General features: G+C 41.4%; 1 protein-coding gene across 1 annotated transcript; it reads right to left on the bottom strand.

Moving 5' to 3' along the window:
- LOC139442249 (spermatogenesis-associated protein 31H1-like) lies at window positions 1-27,505 on the bottom strand. The gene is made up of 3 exons (XM_071223037.1): window positions 26,820-27,505; window positions 11,527-12,528; window positions 1-100 (listed from the first exon to the last, which is right to left on the bottom strand). The coding sequence occupies exons 1-3, from the start codon at window positions 27,503-27,505 to the stop codon at window positions 1-3; spliced, it is 1,788 nt and encodes a 595-aa protein (XP_071079138.1).
- Window positions 27,506-27,588: the final 83 nt, after the last annotated feature.

Genomic DNA, 27,588 nt, shown 5'->3' with positions numbered 1-27,588 from the left:
CTAGGTCTCCGACATGATTGGGCTGATGGAGACGCCGGAATGTCGCTTCCTTCTCTCCGACTTGCGGATTAAGTGTTTGCATGTCATGTTGAGATAGTAACTGGACACATGCTTTTGAAACAATCAAGGGTTATGTTACCCCTTTGGGGATGGTTGCGGGATATTGTCATGTCACTATTGACTGATGACTGTTGACATTTATTTAGAATGTCAGAATTATGTACAGCTTTAAGCTAACATTTAAAAAAAAAAGTTTTTTGTTTTTTTTATCTATCTATCTATCTATCTATCTTTCTATCTTTCTATCTATCTTCCTTATTTATTTATTTTTGAAGATAAATAGCCATGATATACATGTAGCCTCAAGTTAACATTTTTTTAGAATTTTTTATGTTTAGAAATATTATTTAGAAATATTATTTATGTTTCTATATCTTAAATTCAGCAGTTCATGAACTAATTAAGACAATTGTTAAATATTATGAAATTTCCATTCTGTGTTTAGTTTTGACATTTATTCTGTATCTTTAAAACTGACATATATGATCACATTCAAACAAAGTCTTCGTGTGAAAGAAAATGTGATACTGGTGAAAACAGCTGATATTTTCAATAATGCAGCCTTTAATTAATTTCTTTTTTGTTTTCCTTGAAAATCTGTAATTTGTTCTGTTATTAATATTGTATAAAAATTCAGTTGATATTTTATCAAATGGTTTTATTCTAAATGATCTGATCAATTTCTGTCAGCTATCATAAATGTTTTTCAATTATTACCAATTTCTTTCATATCACATAAGTTATTATTGATGTCTATTCAATTTTAGGTCAATTATCTTCAATTTTATCCTGGGTGTTATCAATTGCATCTCCCTGAATATGATGGCTGTTACCTACACATTATCATCAGGTCATTACAGGGTTAAAGGCTGGCCCTGTACTGGGGTCTGACAGGGCCTCGGGCTAGCCTTTCGGATCAGTGATTTTCACTTCACTAATCAATCTGCGATCCCGATCCCTGCCGAGGCATTGTTGATGATGCTGGGGAGGTGTTATTGACGTACCTGTTGATGTCAAAGACAATCCCATGTACAGGAATTTGTAGGTGTTGCTGATAGCAATGAGATTTTTTAGCACTTGAATCATAATTTTGTGTTTTCAGTGAAAGACCAAAAGATTACCCTTTTTTCCACTGATATTGAATATGTTTTAACAGGAATGTAGCATTAGACCTTTTTTACAACAATTTTGCAAAGATGTTAAAAAGTTTACATTTTTTATTTGAAACGAAAGCTATATAAATACAGAATTTGTTTTGCAGTAATTAACATCAATGACCATGTATGCAACTTCTTTACCATCAATTATACAAAAGATGTAATATTTACCGATTATTTCTTAATCCTTTGAGCTCCTCTTTAGAAAAAGGCACTGATCATGACCACTGTCTTAGAAAACCACATTTGTGACATCATTTCTAGTGTGACATCATTCCAACCTTAGTCACAATAAGAATCGAATTATGTCGACAATGCCTTCCGGATGACGTAAAAAATACACTGATTTGAAGCGATGTTTGCCCTAATGCTCATTTTATTTTTAGAACCCAGGTATTTCTATTCCTATGGTTAGTAAACTTTTTTGTTTCCTTCTTAATACGCTGTCTGTTTTATGTGTATTGATGTCTGTTGATAAATGCACATTGATGCTTTCTGTTACGCGTTCATTAAATGTATGACTAATGACAATCAAAACAGGAAAATGTTTTCATTTTCCTTAAAACGAGATCAATATTAAATAAGTTATTAGGTTACTACTGTAAAGCTTCACACATAATAATTTCCCCTCGTTTTAATTTGGTCTAATCACTCAATATCCGTGTCAATATCCAATCCAATTAGAGTCCGACTTTTCCTGCGTATTATGTGTCTCTGATACGTGGGTGGCATGTGAAATATAAACCTACAAAATCTAGCACCAAAACACAAAAATCAGAACTGGAGCCTGTCCATGAAATATTGATATGCTTGTGAAGACAACACTATTCGACAAAATGACCCCTGGTCATCAAGCAACTTCAGCCATGATGGATTTGTCGTGTGAAAAAAGGTTGAGGACAATACAGTTATTTTATACAATGACCACTCCAGCCAAGTAAACATGGGAAATATTCAGCCTCTCTGATTTCAATATTCTTGTCTGGAATATCATTGAGCGTGTAATCTGTCAGTTCCTTAACAGGTGGTACAATTGCATTCCACTGGCCCCCAGCTCACCTTGCCAGACTAAACAAAAGTTGTCATTGCTCAAACACAGACCTGCCTAACGGTCATCTAAAATGATAAAAGCACCGGCTAATTGTCCTCTCGAGAAATGCAAATCCCATGCCTAGCTGGTGCGCTGCTGTGAGTGTGTGCTCAGTTGGGTCACTATCTGAAGGACTCTGCTCGCAGCCAGCGGCAGAAATAGATGACTGTTGATATGTCCTTGTCTATTTTGATTATTGACATAAGTATATTCTCAAATGTAGATATGTGAAAAAGGGAGACTGATGTGTCTTTGGGTATTTTGCTGTTGACGTACATCTATTTTAAACATTTGGGATTATTTGGGCTCTTTTGGGTACTCATCAGATGCTGTTTACAAAGGATGAATATATATATATATATATATATATATATATATACAAAAATGAGGTAAATGTTCACTCGGTGTACATGTAATATATAATAAAATAATAAAGTCCACGTTAGTCCATCATCTTCTTTATATCAGTTTCATACATAGTACTTTCGCTGTCTCATGACAGCTCTTCAGTGTAACTGACATTGACATATAATGACGCCATACTTATGATTACGTCATAAATTACAACTGTATTATTACTTGGTGTCGTCGCTGGAGTGTGTAAATACATTATGACGTCACAGTTGTAATTTATGACGTAATCATAAGTATGGCGTCATTATATGTCAATGTCAGTTACACTGAAGAGCTGTCATGAGACAGCAAAAGTACTATGTATGAAACTGATATAAAGAAGATGATGGACTAACGTGGACTTTATTATTTTATTATATATATATATATATATATATATACATTGCTATATAGTATATTGCTATACAGAGCAATTTTCCTCGTGTTATTTGTGTCTAGCCTAATCATTTAGATTATCTAGACAAACAGGGTACAGACAAGCAGGGTCCAGATTAACAGGGTCCAGACTAGCTGTGTCCAGATAAGCAGGGTCCAGATTAGTAAGGTCCAGACAAGCAGGGTCCAGATCAACAGGGTCCAGACTAGCTGTGTCCAGACAAGCAGGGTCCAGATTAACAGGGTGTGTAAATGTGTTGAGTGAGTGAGGGAATGCAATATTCCAGCATAATCAAGGCAGCAGACATCGGAAAGGCAGGCTTCATGCATTGTGCTCTAGTGGAGAATCAAACCCAGTCCTTCTGAGTGATCAATGAACACTCAAACCACTTAGCTACCCCTCGCCCATCCTAATCATAAGTAATCAACTTGTTGTATCATAGACTAGTAGTTATATCCCTATCGAAGTTGAGCTGTATTCAATCAAGGGAATGAACCAGGTCTTCATAGTTTCAAAGTGCCCTGATTTAACAGTCTATGTCATTGATCAGCCTTGGCCTATATATACAGTTGACAGCACAAGGAAAACATTCACACATCTATTGATCAGCGTAAAGTTAGCCTTATTGTCTTATTTATGTTAACTATGCAAATGTTAATAAACACACCAACTGAAATTGGCAGTGTTCCATCCCACACTATGTTATGTAAAAAAAAGAAAATATATTCAGATGCACAATACATTACAAATGGTCCACCTAACCAAGCTTATTTTGTAACAAACAATTGCAGCTCAAATACTAAAAAATAAAAATATTTATTTAACCATGTCTGTGGTTTTTGCTGAGAGCATATCCCATGGATACTCTTTCAAAGTATATGGTGTCCAAAAAGGGCAAAACATTATGAGAGTATATGTACATATGTATCTGAATTCAACTGCTGAACATCTTCACGTGAAGTCTTCCTGCTTTGTTCAGAATTCAGGAGGCAAGTTGTAAAACATTGTCACAAGACATGAACAAGAAAGGGCTCAATAGAGATCCCCAGCACACCCCATGCCCCTACATGCCAAACACAGAAAAACACACATTTCAATGATCAATTGATAAGACACACAAAATGGACACAACAGATGATTAAATGCTCTGATTGACACTATAGAAATATGCGTCTGATTATGTGTATGGGAAACCGGGAGAGCATGTGAATACTGCTATTGTATGATGTATATGTTCTGTAGGTACCATGACGGATCCTGGATTCATGGCATCTGCCAATATTGACCCTGAAAGAGACGTTTCTCTGGAATGTAGCATATTGTTAACTGACAATATGGAAATAACGGAATATTTCATTAATTGTTGTCAAACTGATAGCCCTGAGCAGTCAACCCTGGTGTACTCCTTGCTTAGAAAATTCAATATTTGGTTAATACTTAAAAATAGATTTTCAGTTCAAATTTTGTGATAGAGAAATATTGTTTTTGCATTTAATGGTTTGAAGAGAGCAGATAGAGAGGTACATGTAATGTAAACAGAAGTTGAGTGAATGATGAGGTAATGGTCGTCGTTCATTATGACAGATATAGCCTGAGGTCTCAATCTTTACACAAATCTAGCAATGAAGAGGTTTACACCTAATTTAAAGATCATTTATTGTTTGGGACACACGTCAAAGCAAAATATTCATTGTCAGGAACATATAGTGAATGAATACACAATGTCATTTAGAAAGTGGTCAGATGTAACAAATGTTATATTTGGTATAACACTTTCTTCGTAAAGTACAGATTCTAGTAATGGGATGGGACTCAACCCCAACCCCCCAAAAAAAGTATGAGAATCTGTACTTTACTAAGAAAGTGTTATACCAAATATAACATTTATTACACATATACTGAACACGAAAAGTTAGTGATCATGAAATATGTTTATATGTGAAATGGGAAAATGTTCACTTATCATGAGGGGGGATGGGTCACCCAGTCATCTAAGGCGCCGCAATTCTCTGTGATGAGTTGCGTCCCTTGGGCACACCAGAAACCTATGTTTGTGGGTTTGAATCCCGGTCCACCCTGATTATGTTTCTAGGTTTGTCAGCACCATACCCGTGCTTGTGGGTTTCACTGATGTTGTAAATGTCTGAGACCTGCATTACTTCGGGCTTTCCTCCCACATTAAGCAGCACTGAAATAATGTTAAAAGTGGTGTTAAACCCATCTCACTCACTCACTCACTCACTCACTCACTCACTCACTCACTCACTCACTCACTCACTCACTCACTCATCATGTGCGCTGTGTTCAGATTAGGTAGTGAACTTGAATCTCGTATGTTTCACTGTGGGTTGAAACTGACATCAAGCTTCTGTGGTAGGTCTCTACTGTAGATATGCAGCATCATGTCAGCGGGCAACTACGGTATCCCATGACTGATACACCTGAAAGTAATATCTGTCACAAGACGACATGTAAGCCAGCTCATGATTATCAATTCCTGCTGACTAAATGTGACATGGATCTTAATGTGTCATTCATTGCATATATTGTACATGGGGAAGGCTGTTGCGTGTTAACATAAGAAAATGAAAAGTGTCTTTTCTTTTCAAATCGTGTGGAGACCTGATCAGATCGTCCTGACCGGGCGCCACCATTTTGTGTGAAGCAAACGCAAGTGATACGAGAGGTGGAATCTGATTGGTCCATAGGAGAGGCTTAAAAGGGACATAGCTGGTAATAGCCACTGGTGGCGTTAGATCGAGCCCAGTAATTCCAGCCTAGTTCGGCAAGGGTGGAAACTGGACTTTTAAAGTCAGTTAACTCTCTTGCCTCGGGAAGATGGTTAAATGTAGGTAGCCACAATACTGAGGTGTCTGTTAAATGTAGGTAGCCCCTATACTGAGATGTCTGTTATGTGTAGGTGTCCACATTACTGAGGTGTCTGTTATGTGTAGATGTCCACAAAAGTGAGGTGTATGTTATGTGTAGATGTCCACAATACTGAGGTGTCTGTTAAATGTAGGTAGCCCCAATACTGAGATGTCTGTTATGTGTAGATGTCCACAATACTGAGGTGTCTGTTAAATGTAGGTTGCCACAATACTGAAGTGTCTGTTAAGTGCAGTTGGCCACCATAATGAAGTGTTTGTTATGTGTAGATGGCCACAATACAAGGGAGTCCATTAAGTGTAAGTGGCCACAATACTGAGGTGTCTGTTAAGTGTAGGTTGCCACAATACTGAGGTGTCTGTTAAGTGCAGTTGGCCACCATAATGAAGTGTTTGTTATGTGTAGATGGCCACAATACAAGGGAGTCCATTAAGTGTAAGTGGCCACAATACTGAGGTGTCTGTTAAGTGTAGTTGGCCACTATCATGAGGTGTCTATAAGTGCAAGCTGCCACTCTGCTGTGATCTGTTTTTTCCCCTAAGGAAGAGCAAAACATACTCTCATTTTCTTGCCATCAACTTTAAATATTAGAAAACAATTCACGAGATATACGACTTAGTCATGAAGAGGTAGGCCCTGTGTAGGTATCTTAGGCATGTAGGAATTGACAGAACAGAAATTCATTCTTGACATGCATGCTCCTTTTCTGACCTGAATTTGAAATACAGTCTGTGTTTCAACAGTGCAGGGAAGATGGATGAATGAAGGAATGAATGGACCTGAATTTGAAATATAACAATTCTGTTTCAACAGTGCGGAGATGAGTGAGTGAGTGAGTGAGTGAGTGAGTGAGGAATTACAAGGCTCTCCCCAACAATGATCACAATAGCAATGACTATTGGTCTGGAAATCACTATTGCGATAACTATTGATATCGAAAGAAACTGTTGCAATAACTATTGATATTGCAAGTAACTATTGCGATAAATATCGATAGTTTGCAGTGTATCATTTTAGATGTATTTTAGAGTTGAATTAAACTGAGATTTGAAGTTTCCTTTGAATGTGATAACCATAACAACAAATAAAAAGTAAAGTTTGATATATGACTGATTTGTTTTTTCTTTACCCTAATAATTTAAGGAAAAGAAACTCCCACATTACCATGTGTAAATTACTACCACTCATGATCAAAAGAAAAACAAATTTGAACAGCATTGCATGTATTTTATTGATATGGTAAATACAATCAAAACTATTGATATTCCTAAAAGAAATCGATACTATTGATCGGAAACTGATTTAACAATCGATTTATTGACTTTAAGTGCCTACCAATTGCAATATATATCGATATTTCGATTTATCGTGACACCCCTACACGGCAGACACTTGATAATCCTGGGTGTCCACATTGAGCAGCCATTGTGGCCAACAAATACCCATTTGGTTCTCATTACCTTATGGGTGTATTCATGGTAACAATCTGTGTCTGGGATTCCCCATAAGGTGTTTAATTTAGACAGCTGATTAAGTTGTCTGCTTGACAATTGAAATGCATTTACAGTGCAAACATCCCTTCCCATCGGAAATTCTCCGTGTCTGACCAAGCTAGTCTTCAGGCAAACATTACATCAACCAGCTTTCACATGTAATGGGTCCCCGATGCCCCGCCCTTGGGCAGATGATTGGCGATGTACATTTCAGTACATGCGAAAGTTTGTTCAATCTCTTAATGAAAGCCTGCAAAGCAGGGGGTTAAATTAACATGGCTCGGGCAATGCAAATTTCACCAAACCTTCTTAATTTGATCAACTTTAGGAAGACGTTGGTACACGGCTTTTAATTTGAACATTGTACTGCTGATTTTACTTAAACAAAGATGAATTCTCTTGATGCTGAGTAGTCATGTTGTTCTTTAAGTGAACAGGATGTCAAGGATTTTTAACCAAATTGTAGCTGACCGAAATAGTTAACTTGGTATGATTGATGTGTTTTGGGTATTATGGACCCGGATTAATCACATTTTTTGTGTGGAATTTACTTCAGAACCCTACCTGTGTTTGTGTAAATGTTGCGTTATTCAATGTCCGGGTGGCTGATAACTAACAATGACGTCTTGTTATATATGATGAATACAGGTACACGATCTTGTCATGCCACTCCGGATGTTTTGCAGTATTTGAATATAACTGTAGAACAAACAGGGGAACTGTGTTGTACTTGTCCAGAGTGAAGCCTGACTTGGTCGCCACCTCGCTCACTCACTCACTCACTCACTCAACCACTCAACCACTCAACCACTCACTCAACCACTCAACCACTCACTCAACCACTCAACCACTCACTCAACCCACCACTCACTCACTCACTCACTCACTCAACCGCTCACTCACTCACTCACTCACTCACTCACTCACTCACTCACCCACCCACCCACCCACCCACCCACTCACTCACTCACTCACTCACTCACTCAACCGCTCAACCACTCACTCAACCACTCACTCAACCACTCACTCAACCACACACACAACCCACTCACTCAACCACACACTCAACCCACTCACTCACTCACTCACTCACTCACTCACTCACTCACTCACTCACTCACTCACTCACTCACTCACTCACTCACTCACTCACTCACTCAACCACCATGTGTTTTTATACCAATAGAATTACCAGGGCTGTTATAAATCACTTGGTAAGTTGAAAATGATCAGCATTTTACTGGGGTATCTGCGACCATTTGAACCGAATATTTTCAATTTTACACCAAACCACAAATCATCATTTATTCAGCCCACAAAATCAATTGTATTAGCATTTATGACAAGGAAGTAACATTTGTAGAATGTCTATACGTCATAGCAATCAGCTGCAGACTCATTTCTTCTCTGATTTACAAGTCAGTCATAAAATAACCTAACCCTGACTATCAGGATAGAATAGGTCTTCAGCAACCCATGCTTGCTGTAAAAGGCGACTATGCTTGTCATAAGAGGCGACTAACAGGATCGACTCCATTATTAATCCAGACTCGATTATTTACAGACCGCCTTCATAAAGCTGGAATATTCCTGAAGGTTGCGGTAAACAACAAACAAACAAACAAATATAAAATAACCTCAAAGTTAAGGGCCACAACAGCCTTTGCTACGAATATCGTAAGCCTATGTTACGTTTGGGAGTTACGATCACCTTAGCGCTAAGATCAGTTTGTACAACGGCACCTGGTTGTACAAAGACCTATACAAACAGGGTCCTCTTGCACAAAGCGATCTTAGCGCTAAGATGATAGTAACACGCATACTTTAACATAGGCTTACAATAGTCTTAGCGCTAAGATCGCTTTGTGAAAGTGGGCCTGGGTCAGGAATCACTATTGATCAGCAACATACACATAAACTAAACCCGATACATGGATACTAAAAACAATGTGAACTCTGAATTTTATAGAACAAACAAGTAATTGTATGTTCAGTAATAATTTGTTTATTTTCTCAATACAACCTTAACGTTACAATCGAATCCTGAAAAAGATTGAAAAGAATGACACCATTAAAGTATTAATCAAAATATAAATAACACCTCGCACTTTCTATAGCCTCTAAGAGGTTTAATCACTCGTTTGATCAATTTCAGGGGATTTGTGTAGTGACATGTCAACATTTTGATAGCGACGTAATTCGTTGATGGATTGCCTCTTAATGTCAATAAGTGTCAGAGATCATGAACTTGACACCTGCGATATTAATGCCACAACAATGGCCAGTAACACAAGGTTACAGAAGGGAGCATATTTCTCATTAGAAAGGGTTAACATGCTATTGACGACATGATGTAAAAAGTATTTTGTCATATTTTGTTTGTGTGTGTCCACATACTGTCTCAGGTGGACCCGAGGTTTGATTGATTGTATTTTGAGTAAATTAAAAAAAGTGGTTTTTTTACCTTTAATCTAACTTTCTATTTATCAGTTGACTGAGCAGTGAATATGCTGGATCTGCAACCCACCCCTCTGCTTCACCCCACCCAGTCAATGCCACACCCCTTACATGCCACCCTCCCTATTGCTTCACCCCACCCAGTTAGTGCCACACCCCTTACATGCCACCCTCCCTATTGCTTCACCCCACCCAGTTAGTGCCACACCCCTTACATGCCACCCTCCCTATTGCTTCACCCCACCCAGTTAGTGCCACACCCCTTACATGCCACCCTCCCTATTGCTTCACCCCACCCAGTTAGTGCCACACCCCTTTACATGCCACCCTCCCTATTGCTTCACCCCACCCAGTTAGTGCCACACCCCTTACATGCCACCCTCCCTATTGCTTCACCCCACCCAGTTAGTGCCACACCCCTTACATGCCACCCTCCCTATTGCTTCACCCCACCCAGTTAGTGCCACACCCCTTACATGCCACCCTCCCTATTACTTCACCCCACCCAGTTAGTGCCACACCCCTTTACATGCCACCGTCCCTATTGCTTCACCCCACCCAGTTAGTGCCACACCCCTTACATGCCACCCTCCCTATTGCTTCACCCCACCCAGTTAGTGCCACACCCCTTTACATGCCACCGTCCCTATTGCTTCACCCCACCCAGTTAGTGCCACACCCCTTACATGCCACCCTCCCTATTGCTTCACCCCACCCAGTTAGTGCCACACCCCTTTACATGCCACCGTCCCTATTGCTTCACCCCACCCAGTTAGTGCCACACCCCTTTACATGCCACCGTCCCTATTGCTTCACCCCACCCAGTTAGTGCCACACCCCTTTACATGCCACCGTCCCTATTGCTTCACCCCACCCAGTTAGTGCCACACCCCTTTACATGCCACCGTCCCTATTGCTTCACCCCACCCAGTTAGTGCCACACCCCTTTACATGCCACCGTCCCTATTGCTTCACCCCACCCAGTTAGTGCCACACCCCTTTACATGCCACCGTCCCTATTGCTTCACCCCACCCAGTTAGTGCCACACCCCTTACATGCCACCCTCCCTATTGCTTCACCCCACCCAGTTAGTGCCACACCCCTTACATGCCACCCTCTTCATTGCCTTATTCCGCCGAACCCCCTCCCACCACCTCTCCACATACCCCTCCCTACTGATCCATCCCACCAGCCCATTAATATGTCCCCCATAGCTCCATACCCATCCCACCCTCAATATGTCCCCACCCCATTGCTTCAACCCACACCCACCCACCCCTCAACATGTCTCCCCCTCGCTGTCTAACGTCCACATCCCTCATTGCTCCATAAACCACCCCTGCCATCACATGTCCCCCTCCCCTCTGCCTACTCCGCCACCCCCCCCCCCCCCCCCCCCCCCTCACATATGCCCACCTCCCCATTACTCTGGCCATTACTGCCTGTACGTCCCCCCCCCCTTGTGACACCCCCTGCATTATCTCGCATAAACAAACACATCATGCATACTGTCATGTTTAATACACAAGTTAATTTTCCACCTGACAACATGCATACTGTCATGTTTAATACACAAGTTAATTTTCCACCTGACAACAAGGCCAGATTTGTCGATGTGGGGCCTCGGCGTGAGGCCTCGGCGTGAGGCCTTGGTGTGAGGCCTTGATGTGGGGCCTTGGTGTGAGGCCTTGGTGTGGGGCCTTGGTGTGAGGCCTTGGTGTGGGGCCTTGGTGTGAGGCCTTGGTGTGGGGCCTTGGTGTGGGGCCTTGGTGTGAGGCCTTGGTGTGAGGCCTTGGTGTGGGGCCTTGGTGTGGGGCCTCGGTGTGAGGCCTCGGTGTGAGGCCTCGGTGTGGGGCCTTGGTGTGGGGCCTCGGTGTGGGGCCTCGATGTGAGGCCTCGATGTGAGGCCTCGATGTGGGGCCTCGGTGTGGGGCCTCGGTGTGGGGCCTCGATGTGGGGCCTCGGTGTGGGGCCTCGGTGTGGGGCCTCGATGTGGGGCCTCGATGTGGGGCCTCGATGTGGGGCCTCGGTGTGGGGCCTCGATGTGGGGCCTCGATGTGGGGCCTCGGCGTGAGGCCTCGGGGTGAGGCCTCGGTGTGAGGCCTCGGTGTGGGGCCTCGATGTGGGGCCTCGGTGTGGGGCCTCGATGTGGGGCCTCCGTGTGAGGCCTTGGTGTGGGGCCTCGATGTGGGGCCTCGGTGTGGGGCCTCCGTGTGAGGCCTTGGTGTGGGGCCTCAGTGTAAGGCCTTGGTGTGGGGCCTCGATGTGGGGCCTCGGTGTGGGGCCTCGATGTGGGGCCTCCGTGTGAGGCCTTGGTGTGGGGCCTCGATGTGGGGCCTCGGTGTGGGGCCTCCGTGTGAGGCCTTGGTGTGGGGCCTCGGTGTAAGGCCTTGGTGTGGGGCCTCGATGTGGGGCCTCGGTGTGGGGCCTCGATGTGGGGCCTCGGTGTGGGGCCTCCGTGTGAGGCCTTGGTGTGGGGCCTCGGTGTGAGGCCTTGGTGTGGGGCCTCGATGTGGGGCCTTGGTGTGGGGCCTCGATGTGGGGCCTCGGTGTGAGGCCTTGATATGGGGCCCCTGGGGGCTCTGGGGGCTCTGTGCGGGCCAACACATCAAGAGGACGTACATGCACTGTCGCCAGCAGTTCATCACAGAATGGACATGTCCTGCAGCCCGCCTGACACTTTAATGCTGGCCTTCGGTGATGACAGCAACAAACATCAAATGTATCCCCAAAACACCATCTTAAATCAGCCTCCAGCCATAGCTCGCAAAAAGGTACACTGCTAGTGTTTTAGTGTCTGTTTGGAAAGTGATAAAAAATACATGTGGCATTTGTGTCAAAAAACCTATAAAGCACACACAACTAGGCCTGCTCGATACAGATCAAGAAGATTGATAACCGTTAACTAAATATCGATCAATTATCAATAAATATCGGAGAAATATCTTTGAGCAAATACAAAAAAAAACTAAAGTAATAAACATGTTTCACTCCCAGGTGAGTGGTGGATATTTATTCAGGGATTACTTTGTGGACATTTAAGATATAACAAAAACAGTAACTTTCCATCTTCAGCAATTAACACTATTGACAATAACAAATCTGTTTTAGTAAATCTAAACTTTATTTCATCACAATAGTTTATGTAAGGTATTATCGATGACACAATTTTCATATCGATAATCTTAATATTTCTCCCCATCGATGATAATTCCGATTATCAATCTTTTTTGTCAGCTCTGCTCACAACCATTGCAAAGTGTAATTGACAATTTTCCAGTACTTAGGACTGATTGTGGGACGATTCTTCTCAAAGTGTTACATTTTCAACAGATTATGGTTTTCCAAACACCTTAATCTCCAGCCATTACCGCTGGCATTATGCAATGTGTTCTATGTATATTTCTAAAGCATTTGTGGGACTTGGTTAATCTGTATAGAAATTGAAGGGTGCTGGCCACGCTCTTGGCAACTCTTGTCAAGTGAGTGTTAGCGAGTGGGTTACGTAAGTCGACAGTGGTGAACTTTGAACAAATTGCGTTTATCTCTTGATCTGTGTGGATATTGGTAGACTTTTGTACAAGAAATCATAATATGTTGTTTGGGTCCTAATCCCCTGTGATTGTTACAGTCATTGTTATGTTGAAGAATGAAGGTAATATATCGAGGATATTTGTATTTCCTTGTCTAGTAACATGTCTCATCGAGTGATGATATTTTCATGAGTATGAATTATATTGTGTACTCCTCAAAAGTACCGGTAATAAAAAAACCTATTTTTTTCTATGAATAAGGTGAATATCATTCCTGTTGGTTATTACAACATACCTTCAAATAGTGGGTGTTCTTTTACTTAAGGAAGAGAATTTATGGATGTCAACTTCTTTAGTATGAGGAACAATGTTTCAGAGTGTATGCTTACTCCTTCATCAGGTGAGGGCGGTCGGGTAGCCTAGTGGTTAAAGCGTTCGCTCGTCACTCCGAAGACCCGGGTTCGATTCCCGACATGGGTACAATGTGTGAAGCCCATTTCTGGTATCCCCCGCCATGATATTGCTGGAATATTGCTAAAAGCGGCGTAAAACCATCCTCACTCACTCACTCACTCACTCATCAGGTGAATCGTCATCATTCACCAGATGAAGGAGTAAGCAAATACTCTGAAATGTTGTGTTCCTCATAATAAAGAAGTTGACATCCATAAATTCTCTTCCCCATGTGTATCACTTCTAAATTTCTTTCAAAGACTTCCTTAACTTGTTTTGAGTAGTATATTTCTTGGTGAGTTCACTATGATCGTACTCTGACAACTAAGTGTCACAGAGGCGGACTGATCGTAGTTGCAACATATGGTGTTATTACACTTATTTGGTATATGAAGTATATTTGTCCAGATAGAGTATATTAAGGGTGTGAGGTATTACTGGTATATATCGGTGAATTGAGGTTCATTCTTTCCACGATACATATCACAATGTCATTTTTTTATGCTCAATATATTGACTGATTTCAAATAGCAATTTTTATCGTGAGTAATGTTATATGCTTGCCAAATACCCCGAGCGTACATCCGGGACGGACATACGTGCAGATTTATTGACTGAGTAAACATTATGTTGCACCAGCATCTTGTTGTGTGCTGTTTATGAAGTCAAGTATGGTGATACACTTTAAGCCTTTAATACCCATCCCTAGTGTATATCGTCACTTTCTGCACGTCATACTTTGTGTGATGTAGTTTAAATATGCATGAATTGTATCTGTCTGGAGAGCTGGTCAGATTCCTGTTAAATTAAGTGACCGTTTAACATTTCTGTAATAAAGGCATATTTATTATTCATATGAGAATGTTGATGTCGAAAAGCTTCATTTATATTATGTTTTCAGAGCATTCATTTTGTTTTTAGGTTTGTAAAAATACTATATACTTTATGACAAGGCTTGTTATAGTTAATCTGTCATGCATTTCACCATAGTTAATCTGCCATGCATGTCACTATAGTTAATCTGCCATGGCATGTCACTATAGTTAATCTGTCATGGCATGTTACTATAGTTAATATATCATGCATGTCGCTATAGTTGATCTGTCATGCATGTCACTATAGTTAATATGTCATGCATGTCACTATAGTTAATCTGTCATGCATGTCACTATAGTTAATATGTCATACACATCATTATAGTTAATCTGTCATGGCATGTCACTATAGTTAATCTGTCATGGCATGTCACTATAGTTGATCTGTCATGCATGTCACTATAGTTAATCTTTCATGGCATGTCACTATAGTTAATCTGTCATGGCATGTCACTATAGTTAATCTGCCATGGCATGTCACTGTAGTTAATCTGTCATACATGTCACTATAGTTAATCTGTCATGGCATGTCACTATAGTTAATATGTCATACATGTCATTATAGTTAATCTGTCATGGCATGTCACTATAGTTAATCTGTCATGGCATGTCACTATAGTTGATCTGTCATGCATGTCACTATAGTTAATCTTTCATGGCATGTCACTATAGTTAATCTGTCATGCATGTCACTATAGTTAATCTGTCATGGCATGTCACTATAGTTAATCTGTCATACATGTCACTATAGTTAATCTGTCATGCATGTCACTATAGTTAATCTGCCATAGCATGTCACTATAGTTAATCTGTCATAGCACAACAGATTAACTATAGTAAACTTTGTTTATAATGAACACATTTATAACAAACTGATATAACAAACTGTTTTTTTGTACCAGCCATTGGCTGTATATAAGCTGTACATATATGCTTATTACGATCTACAGTTATAACAAACTAAAATGAGTGGTCCCTTTGAGTTTGTTAGGACCGTAGTTTACTGAATAGTAGTATGGCGGACTCATGTGTTCCTTAACTTGTTTTGAATAATATATGTAAATAAAGACCAAATTTATTCTGTTTATCAAATTTATGACAACAAAAGCACAACACATCGATACTTGATTGGAGGGTCGAAGAATTAATAAGACTGCAGGTTTCCCCATTGAAGCTAGATTTGATTAATCACTTCACAAATGACCTTCACTCTGTCATATAAAACCTCTGTTCAAAGCTTGTCAGAATGAATGCTGCATCCATCAAGTGCCAGGTTAAAACTTATGACACTTATGTGTGCAAGTACGGTAATAAAACACATCTTCAACATTTACGAGATCTCTAGCATCATTTTCGGTCTTGAGGGACCAGTATTTACCTCTCAATAGGTCACATTAACTTCAATAATTGCGTCTACTGTAGCTCTGTTGCACAGAGGAGCTATGTTCAGGAGTAGTAACCAGGAAGATTCAAAACTCCTCATGAAAACACCAGTAAATTGTGCCTGACAATGTCCCTTAAGAAAGATGCGCAGTTTAATCGAAGAGAACCTTACAATTTGTTTTTCAAGGGCTGTAATTATTTTTGAAATAAACTGCCGACCTGTCGTTTTGAATGGCATCAATTCTTATGATGATCTTTTCTTTCAAGAAAGGGCTCTCCTCCGATGCGACAGCTAATTAGTTTAAATCTTGTGAATAGGTATTCACGTTACTGCAGGTTGAGTTCTTTCAGCTATTCACCTGTTGCTGAGAGCTTCTATTCATCAGTGGCTCCCCCTAGTGTTTATCGAAAGATAGATCATTCATCCATTCATGTCGCCAACATTTAATGGTGTTCTTATTGCCAGTCACATCTTAACGGTTACCATGGAGAGAGGTCGTAATACACCTGTGGGATGATGCTTATGCGTTCAATCTCCGTCCATTTATTTTCAACCGGTTGAATGGGCATTGTTGAAATGACATGCTCGCCAGCATTTTCCTCCCCTCTTTCTCTCATTCATCCGATTCTTCTTTCTTCTCTCGTTTGTGTTTGATTTCATTGGCCATTGTGATTCCATTCACCCCTCCGCCAAAACGTTCAGTTATCAATCTTTTCAGAATTAATTTCGCTTCTCCGATTCTTTTATTTGAATTGGAGAGACTCTTGTCCCTCCCATTGCCGCACTTTGAAATCTTTATTTGTATTTCGGATTTATTTCAGACAATAAGAAAAACAAGAACGTCTGATTTCACTGATGTCTTGTTTTGACGTATTCACGGGTTTGTTTCATTGTAGTTTGGGCCATTGGTGAAAGATAGGGATGTAGTTTATGAGTAATTTTTTAACCATTTAAAGTTTTTTTAAAAAGCAATCAGCATGTGAATTGAAATGTGAAACAGCCGGGGCTTTGATATCTGTGAAGTACAACATGATGTTATTGTGTCTGTTTATGATGTGATGGCATGAGTGCCGTCCCTGCATTCATTTCAATAAATGCAGCTATTGAACTATCTTGTTTGTAATGATTAGGGCTGGGACGAGTCCAAATTTACTACCCGGGTACCCACCACCCTATTACCCGACCCTGCCCGGGTAACCGCTGTAGATATTTAGAGATAGGCACAAACTGTCCGATTTGGAAAAGTTTGACCTTAGCCCTGGCAAAATGTATTTAGGTACAAGTGTAAAACGATCTGGTCATGCATACACTGAAGTTTACTGCATGAAGTTTTATCTTTATTCAAACATATAAAAGTCAGGAGGAATAGGTGCATTGTCAGAAAGAAATGGGAACATTAGTGACTTGTAGTGTAACCATAGAGTTTGAGATACTTTTTGTCATTATACAATATATCATGTGACTAACCACGGGTCCGGGTAGTCCTGTGGGTATCCGGGTCCCACTTAGGACCCACCCGAACCAGGTACCCGAGTTACCCCTCCCAGCCTTAGTAATGATGTATATATTAAAACGTCCCTGAGATCTATGTCTGTTGTCCATTTTCGGTTTATTCGTTGGAACAATTGTTTTAAGTGTGAAACTGAGACATTATATGTATAATTATGATTATCATTACCTCAATCATATTAGATGTTTCAATCGGCCAGTGAACCACCAACTTTCCGATCTCCAGGCAGACACTTTTCACCACGATGATACAGAGGCTGCCATTCTTTTCTTGACAAACTGATCAGTGAAGATGGAGGTAGTACAACTTTTACTTATCAGAAACATACAAAGCTGTTGTACTTAGTTGTATGCTGTTGTACTGAGTTGTATGCTGTTGTACTGCTTGATGTCTTGCTGAGTGTGATGTGACTAATTTTGACATTTTGGCTCTGTGGCTGCAAGGGTCCTGATTCTAGTGTGGGTAGCCTCCCCTTGTCCCTGCTGTGGAGTCCAGGGTCCTGATTGACTTGATCTTGTCGTAAGGGGGATTGGCTGGTCACAATGTGTGGATAGTCCATTGAATGGTGACCACATGGGAAGATCAGGTCACAGTCGTTGTAGCTCACCCCTCCCTCATTCACCCCTTACCCTCTACCTCAATCACTCCTCGCCCCTCCCCCCCCCCACCCCCCACCCCTACCCCCTCACCCCTTTCTCAATCACCCCTCACCCCCCTCAATCACCCCTCCCTCAATCACCCTTCACCCCTCACCCCTCCCTCAATCACGCCTCACCCCCATCTCAATCACCCCTCACCCCTATCTCAAACACCCCTCACCCCACCCCTCAATCACCCCTCCCTCAATCACCCTTCACCCCTCCCTCCCCACCCCTAACCTCTCACCCCTCACCCCTCCCTCAATCACCCACACCCCAACCTCCTCACCCCTCCCTCAATCACCCCACACCCCTCCCTCCTCACCCCTCACCCCTCACCCCTCACCTCTCCCTCCTCACCCCTCACCCCTCACTACCTACCCCAGTCACCCCTCACCCTCTTGCCCCAGCCTTGAGTAAATGAAAGGCGTCAGGAACACAGAAATGAATCGTGTGACATACAAACATATGAACACATCCAAAATCCCTGTTTTATTTCAAGTATGTGGATATTTTTTTTAAGATAACAGAAATATGAGTTTACGGTGTTCGAAGCACCCAGTGACTACAATGAAACTGCCGCCAACCACACTGTGCTGTAGGTGCTAAGAAACAGACAACCACTTGTTCTGTCAAGAAAAAAATAGACGCTTTCAGTAATGGATAGCCTTTGTAATTGAAATGTACTGTTTACTGAAGCATGTTCTCCTGCGTCCACTTCAGTTGTTGTGTTTATCTTGTCTTCACATAAGCGCCGACTGTGTCTATCCAAGTTTGTAGGCGCTGCCGTCAACACAGGACAACAGTGGGACACTACCTGCACGTCCATGTCAGAGGGGGGACTGTGATACTGACAAGATATTGTCAACATACTGACAAGATGTTGACAACATATTGACAAGATATTGACGTCTTGGTTTTTCATGTAGTAGGACTTGATTATTGGAAACTCTTGAAACAATCTCACCACAACCCAACCCTTCAAACAACCTCACCACAACTCTACCCTTGAAACAATCTCACCACATCCCTACCTTGAAACAATCTCACCAGAACCCAACCCTAGAAACAACCTCACCAGAACACTACCCTTCAAACAACCTCACCAGAACACTACCCTTCAAACAACTCCACCAGAACACTACCCTTCAAACAACTCCACCCGAACACTACCCTTCAAACAACCTCACCAGAACACTACCCTTCAAACAACCTCACCAGAACACTACCCTTCAAACAACCTCACCAGAACACTACCCTTCAAACAACCTCACCAGAACACTACCCTTCAAACAACCTCACCAGAACACTACCCTTCAAACAACCACACCCGAACACTACCCTTCAAACAACCACACCAGAACACTACCCTTCAAACAACCTCACCAGAACACTACCCTTCAAACAACCTCACCAGAACACTACCCTTGAAATTGCTCTCACCAGTTTAATGAGAGATGACACAAGGTAATAGTACCTAATGTCTCATATTCATATTCAAGTTAAAAAGACTAATCATTATTTAAAATACTAATATTTCCTTGTACATTTGAAAGAGTTATAAACCTCATTACCCGCTGGACCAGGCAACCTCGTGGGCTGAGCCGGTCAGACCAGCATGACATCAATACCAACCGCAATCGACATCCTGCGTCAATTTCATGTCACCTATTTCCACTGGTAATTGTAAAACGATTAGTCTATGTCAATTTGTGGTCACACTGCGGCTAAACTTAGCACTCCTTGCCCTCCATGTTTAAAGGGAGAGCTTTCACGCATGAGAGCACATGAGATGCTTCTTTGAAACGCCGACTTTCTATATCTGTATGTGTGGGATTTATGGCTGGTCCAAGTGAAAAAATAGATGGGCCCTGATTTGTGTGAGAAAGGGTTATATGATATTGGGGTGGTGGTCACTTGGTCAAGTGGAGTTGAAGACAATGGAGGCAAGGAACACGTTGGGCTAGATAGTCAACGTGAAACTGACGTTTCATGAAATGTACATTGACAGGGTCACGTGACCATGCTTTTGTTGACAGTGTAGCGACTGAATGATGTTTAAAGTAAACCTAACTTCAAAAGTTGTTTCTGATACGATAAAGGGCTTGATTATTATATAAACACTGACATTGTACTCTTAGAGGTATTAATATCTTGAGAGATTTATATCGACAATATAAGCATCATCCAAATGTAAATTCAAATGAAAAGCTTTCAAGAATTTGATAAATGTTTAAGTTTTGTGAAAGGGTTTGGTGTGAACAATTTTAACTAATAATATACCAACAAAATTTAAGTTTTGTGAAATGGGTTTTGTCATTAATAACACTGAACACCTTCAGTGGGAAAAGGTATGAACAGTTTAAACTAATAATATACCAACAAAAATTAAAGTTTTGTGAAATGGGTTTTGTCATTAATAACATTGGGTAATTAAGAAATATCTACTAACAAGATCAAAGAATAAACTACTTATCTTGTGTGTTTTATTTCAGAAAGACAGCATGACGATACTGACAAACAACTATCTTGCACGTTTCCCTCCACTGCGACCCCCTCGACTGAAGACCTCAGATACCGACACAGCTTTCTATAGCTCAGCGTGTCTAACCTCGAGATCACGGGTGATTCATCAGCGGCATACTGCTTTCTGATTGGCTGATGACTTGGTAAACAGTTGGCGGGTGGATGACGGACCGCCGTGACACTAGGTACGCTACACCTTGCCCCCTTCCACATGTTGAGCTGTTTAGTCTCGAGGGGCTGAAAAACTTGATAAACATAACCATATTGAAATTCGGCTTACCATGGCACAGTGTTCGTCCAAATTTATCACGCTCATTTCCGGTCATTTTGATGAGGTGAAGTGTGTAGGTCTTCTTAGCATAATACCATACACAGAGCCTCTGGGAAACTTTTATCTGCCTTGAGAGCCCCGAGTTTTCCTTTAGGGAAATTTCTCAATGAGTCTGTGAAGGATTTGGACACATATAAAAGCTCAGTCGAAATGGAAAATGTCGTAAAAGAGGCGTTTATGACGTGTCAATTTTTCTTCATTTCCAAATGATTTTTTTTATGAGTGTTTTAGCTGGTGTTGTTATTTATGAATATTCATAAGAGTGCATTTATGAGGGGATCTGCTTCCTATGAAAAGATGAGATTGTGGTTCATGTTCTGTTTGCTCAGATAACCGTGAATCACATGCTTTTCACGACAGAGGTCTTTTATGTACCATCATGTTCTAATTATCTGTATTACAATATACAGGATGTTTGGAAGAAATACCTCATAATAGAGGCCTCAGAAATGCTTGTTTGGATAACTATAACTATTAGGTATTCTAGTTCTACAAACACTTGGCATTTGTATATTTTTTTGCAAATTATTCTTTTTTTTAAAATTATTCTCCACGATTTTGTTTCTTTATATATAATTATTTTTGCTGAATTATATGTGTCATCTCAGTAATTGGGATAAGTACCTTATTACTTTAATTTACAATTGTTGAACTACCTTGTAATTTACCTTTTATGTTTATTGAGTGCAGAAATGTGAATCATAACTATTACATATTGAAGCAGTTTAAACTATTACTTGCAATGAATCACGTTATCTATAGTTATGTGGCTTCAGATTTTTACTGCGAGTGAAACACATCATAACAAACCCAGTTATGTCAGGTGACAGTTATATTTATTCATGAATCACTGAATACCTTTTTTAAAAAATATAATGACTCAATATTGTCATGTTGTGATGTTGTGCAATTTTGTCATTTGTACTGACAATATTTTTCAAAATCCTGTAGCGTAGGCTGAACGTACTACGTTTGTAAGTTGTCAGTTTTGCTAAGACAGTCAGTTTAAATAGAGGCTCCGGGTTAGTTTTTAAGCATCACTGGTTTTATTTGTCGCCCATGGCGGTACTACGGATATGTCATGGTACTTACTGGAGTTTGGAGATATGGAAATAGACTCCGCGAGGGACTGCGGCCTAGCATAATGTTCATAATGACCCACATACGAAATGTTTTACTGAGGCGCCCATCCTTAAACAGATTCCCATCTGTAATGTGAAGGTTGTCTTAGGTAACTAGCGTCATTGTGCGTGGTTATATTGTATCGGTGAGATATGGCTCCAGTTACTGTCATACAGACGTTTATGGGGGTTTACCTGCGATCATGTTTCGCTGGGGATGAGATGAAATTATATGCTTAATGCGCAGTACTGTGACTGTACCGTACATCAGGTGCTTCACAGGCTCGGACAGACAGACAGACAGACATTGTAGGAGCTGATACTGCACATGACACAGTAAACACTACACATGACACATGACATGATACATGTCACACTACACATGACATGATACATGTCATGACATGACAGAGGACACACTACAAATGACACAGGTCACACTACACACTACACATGGCACACCACACATGACACACTACACATGACACACTACACATGGCACACTACACATGGCACACTACACACTACACATGGCACACTACACATGACACACTACACACTACACATGGCACACTACACATGGCACACTACACATGGCACACTACACATGGCACACTATACATGGCACACTACACATGGCACACTACACATGGCACACTATACATGGCACACTACACATGGCACACTACACATGGCACACTACACATGGCACACTATACATGGCACACTACACATGGCACACTACACACTACACATGGCACACTACACATGGCACACTACACACTACACCTGACACACTACACATGGCACACTACACACTACAGGTGACACACTACACACGACACATGGCACACTACACATGGCACACAACACATGACATGATACATGGCACACTACACATGACACACTACACATGGCACACTACACATGGCACACTACACACTACACATGGCACACTACACATGGCACACTACACACTACACATGGCACACTACACATGGCACACTACACATGGCACACTACACACTACACATGGCACACTACACATGGCACACTACACACTACACATGGCACACTACACACTACACATGGCACACTACACACTACACATGGCACACTACACCACACAAGACACACAACACTCTACACATCACACACTACACGCTACACACTACATGGTACACATCACACGCTACACATCACACACTACACATCACACGCTACACATCACACACTACACATCACACGCTACACATCACAAATCACTTACTACACATCACACGCTACACATCACAAATCACACACTACACATCACACACTACACATCACACTACACATCACAAATCACACATCACAAATCACACACTACACATCACACACTACACATCACACTACACACACTATACATCACACACTACACATCACACACTACACGTCACACACTACACACTACACATCACACACTACACATCACACACTACACATCACACACTACACATCACACGCTACACATCACACGCTACACATCACACACTACACATCACACACTACACATCACACACTACACACTACACATCACACACTACACATCACACACTACACATCACACGCTACACATCACACGCTACACATCACACACTACACATCACACACTACACATCACACGCTACACATCACACGCTACACATCACACACTACACATCACACACTACACATCACACACTACACATCACAAACTACACATCACACACTGTACTCGACATATATGCACAGAAATACACATAATCGCATATAATTTAAACCAAATATTAGTTAGCTCTTCATATACTTATTACAATAGTATAACACAAAAGACTGCATCAGTGACACATCAAGCTAAAGCTTCCCTCTCCACACACCGCACCTGGCACCTGGCATACCCTATGTATCACCAGTTTGCAGAATCACTTTAATGCAATGACCACACACTGCCACATTTATTTCCCTATATTATCATAATGCTTTGAGGGCTGATGAATATGTATGTAACACCAGGGAGGTACCAGGAGAGTGTGAGGAGAATAAGCTAATTAGGACGGACAGGTGTGAATCCAGGTGAGTCAGACAAGACTCGTCATCAAGACATATGATTCATATTTTTATGAAGCTTTGCGGCCCACTCACTACTTACAAAGTACACTTGTCATAAATACTACACAAACACTCAAGTAGAATTGTAAATATGTCAATCTTATCTTGTCACAGTAAACTCTGTGTTGTAATATGACAGAGTTGGTTGGTTTTTTAAAATGTGTTTTGATAAACTGTAAAAGGTGGTGATGTAAAATAAATTTAAAAATAATTTGGAACACTGATATCATGGCTTAGCTTACCTGATCAACAGGTGTCAAATTTAGTCAGTAGTGTGGTGTAATCAAATCTATTACTAAATATCGCTAGGGTGAGCTAATTGTTGGCAGGACGTGGTGCGCAAGGCTATCTATCTTACCTAATGTGGAAAATGTGATCAGTGAGTCACATGATGTTCCCTGAGGCTTGGTTGGGTTGGATTATTTTATCTAGTCGGTGGTGTTTAGGTTGTAGTATTCAATAGAACATCCATGTCATGGCAGTTTATGGTATGATATCAAGTCTGGAGCCAGCAAACCACATTCACATGGAGTAGAACTACATACCTGAGAGGTCTGGCTGAAAGTTGCTTGCTCCGAGCAGCAGCCATCTTGTAACTAGCCACATTCACCTGTCATTGTGTCCATCTGATCCTCATTTTACTTGGCTGGAGGCCATCTTAGCTACACTACATCACTACAGACAATGAGTGAATGTGGTTTTACGCTGCTTTTAGCAATATTCTAGCAATATCCAACAGGGGACACCAGAAATGGGCTTCACACATTGGACCCACATGGGGAATCAAACCCAAGTCTTTGGTGTGACGAGCGAATGCTTTGACCACTTGGATGCCCAACCACCCCTACCACAGACAGTGTAGAGAGGGAGAGGTTGATAAGTGGCTAGTAAGTTAAATGTTTTTTGTGACATTGCCTCCAACTAATCTTCATTTAGTTCCTCTGAACAGCAGTGGGATTCAGGGGCCATCAAATGACATGGGAAGGGAGAGATTCTCATAGATGGAGGCATGTATTTGTTTTCAGATGCTACTGGACACACAACATGTTATCACCTTATGGGTTCGCCATAATCAAAAACTATGTTTGTCAACAGATTTTATCATATTGAATAAATATTTATGTTTTTTAGATATTTTAGGATGTCAACAGATTTTATCATATTAAATAAATATTTATATTAATTGATATTTTTTAAGTTGATAAATATTGAGTACATCATGTGATGATGTTGATTCGGCTACTACTGGAGACACAACATATTTTCACCTAACGTGTACTACTGGACACACAACATATTTTCATCTCACTAGGACTACTGGACACACAACATACTTTCACCTAACGTGTACTACTGGACACACAACATATTTTCATCTCACTAGGACTACTGGACACACAACATACTTTCACCTAACGTGTACTACTGGACACACAACATACTTTCACCTAACGTGTACTACTGGACACACAACATACTTTCACCTAACGTGTACTACTGGACACACAACATACTTTCACCTAACATGTACTACTGGACACACAACATACTTTCACCAAACTGGTACTACTGGACACACAACATACTTTCACCTAACTGGTACTACTGGACACACAATATACGTTCACTTAAGTGGTACTACTGGACACACAACATACTTTTACCTAACTTGTACTACTGGACACACAACGTTCTTTCACCTACACTTTTTCAAAAAAAATTATCATACAATCCTGTACACTTTGAGGTTCATGTTTAGTCTCAATCTCAAGTTGCACTTCTTGCTTTCATCTTCAAGTTTCCAAGTGAGGCTGTATACTACCTCCCTTACCTCTAGTTATAATCATAAATTCTAAATCCACACCTCAATTCGAACGCCATCGTAAATGTAAAAAACTGTTTCTTGTATCAAAGTTAGACAAACAACGAGACTTAAGAGGCATCACCTTCGTCATAATGTTGAGCAATTAGCACAGGAAATGTCGTCTGACTTCGAACATATTCTGCTTGCATTGTCACGTCACCAAAGTCACATTCAACAGTTGTCCAATTCAGTTTCCAGTGAGCATGCATGGGTTGTTGTGTACAATGTGAAGCAGCCTGGTGCCCCTCAGCTCACGACCCCATGGTTTGGTGGCTGCATCGCCCAGCTGCTCTGTGCAGTCTCGCTACGGAGGCAGGATGAAATAACAATGTTTGAAAACTTGTAGGAAATGGTGACTCAAATAATTACATCTTTTGTCATAATATCCTTCCTTTGTGGACAAAGCACTTATAACTTTTATAAAAATAATAATTATACATCTGTCATTTATAAATAAATTTGAAGTGCTGTGGATGGTTGGTTCTGGCTGTTTGTTTGGGTGATGTCCGGGGTCCACCTTGTGGTCCAGTTGGGTGATGTCCATGGTCCATCTTGTGGTCCAGTTGGGTGATGTCCAGGGTCCACCTTGTGGTCCAGTTGGGTGATGTCCAGGGTCCATCTTGTGGTCCAGTTGGGTGATGTCCAGGGTCCACCTTGTGGTCCAGTTGGGTAATGTCCAGGGTCCATCTTGTGGTCCAGTTGGGTGATGTCCAGGGTCCACCTTGTGGTCCAGTTGGGTGATGTCCAGGGTCCACCTTGTGGTCCAGTTGGGTGATGTCCAGGGTCCACCTTGTGGTCCAGTTGGGTGATGTCCAGGGTCCACCTTGTGGTCCAGTTGGGTGATGTCCAGGGTCCACCTTGTGGTCCAGTTGGGTGATGTCCAGGGTCCATCTCGTGGTCCAGTTGGATGATGTCCAGGGTCCATCTTGTGGTCCAGTTGGGTGATGTCCGGGGTCCATCTTGTGGTCCAGTTGGGTGATGTCCGGGGTCCACCCCAGTTGGGTGATGTCCATGGTCCATCTTGTGGTCCAGTTGGGTGATGTCCGGGGTCCACCCCAGTTGGGTGATGTCCATGGTCCATCTTGTGGTCCAGTTGGGTGATGTCCAGGGTCCACCCCAGTTGGGTAATGTCCAGGGTCCATCTTGTGGTCCAGATGGGTGATGTCCGGGGTCCACCCCAGTTGGGTGATGTCCAGGGTCCATCTTTTATGTGATGTTTGTTAAGTACAAAAATAAAATTGTTTGACTTTATTGAACGTAACAAAATATGGTAGGCTGATTGCAAG

This window comes from Haliotis cracherodii, unplaced genomic scaffold (assembly GCF_022045235.1).
Source record: "Haliotis cracherodii isolate W230 unplaced genomic scaffold, xgHalCrac1.p SCAF_5, whole genome shotgun sequence".
NCBI classification, from domain to species: Eukaryota; Metazoa; Mollusca; class Gastropoda; order Lepetellida; family Haliotidae; genus Haliotis; species Haliotis cracherodii.
This window is presented reverse-complemented; position numbering and strand designations above follow the sequence as displayed.

Bases quoted from the DNA above. Each gene is read 5' to 3' on its own strand.
- LOC139442249 (XM_071223037.1), bottom strand. From the start codon at position 27,505: ATGGACCCTGGACATCACCCAACTGGGGTGGACCCCGGACATCACCCA. The intron at 12,529-26,819 runs GTGGACCCCGGA...TGGCCCGCACAG, and splicing joins TCACCCAACTGGACCACAAG to AGCCCCCAGAGCCCCCAGGG. The intron at 101-11,526 runs GTGGAAAATTAA...GCATGTGTCCAG, and splicing joins AAATCTGGCCTTGTTGTCAG to TTACTATCTCAACATGACAT.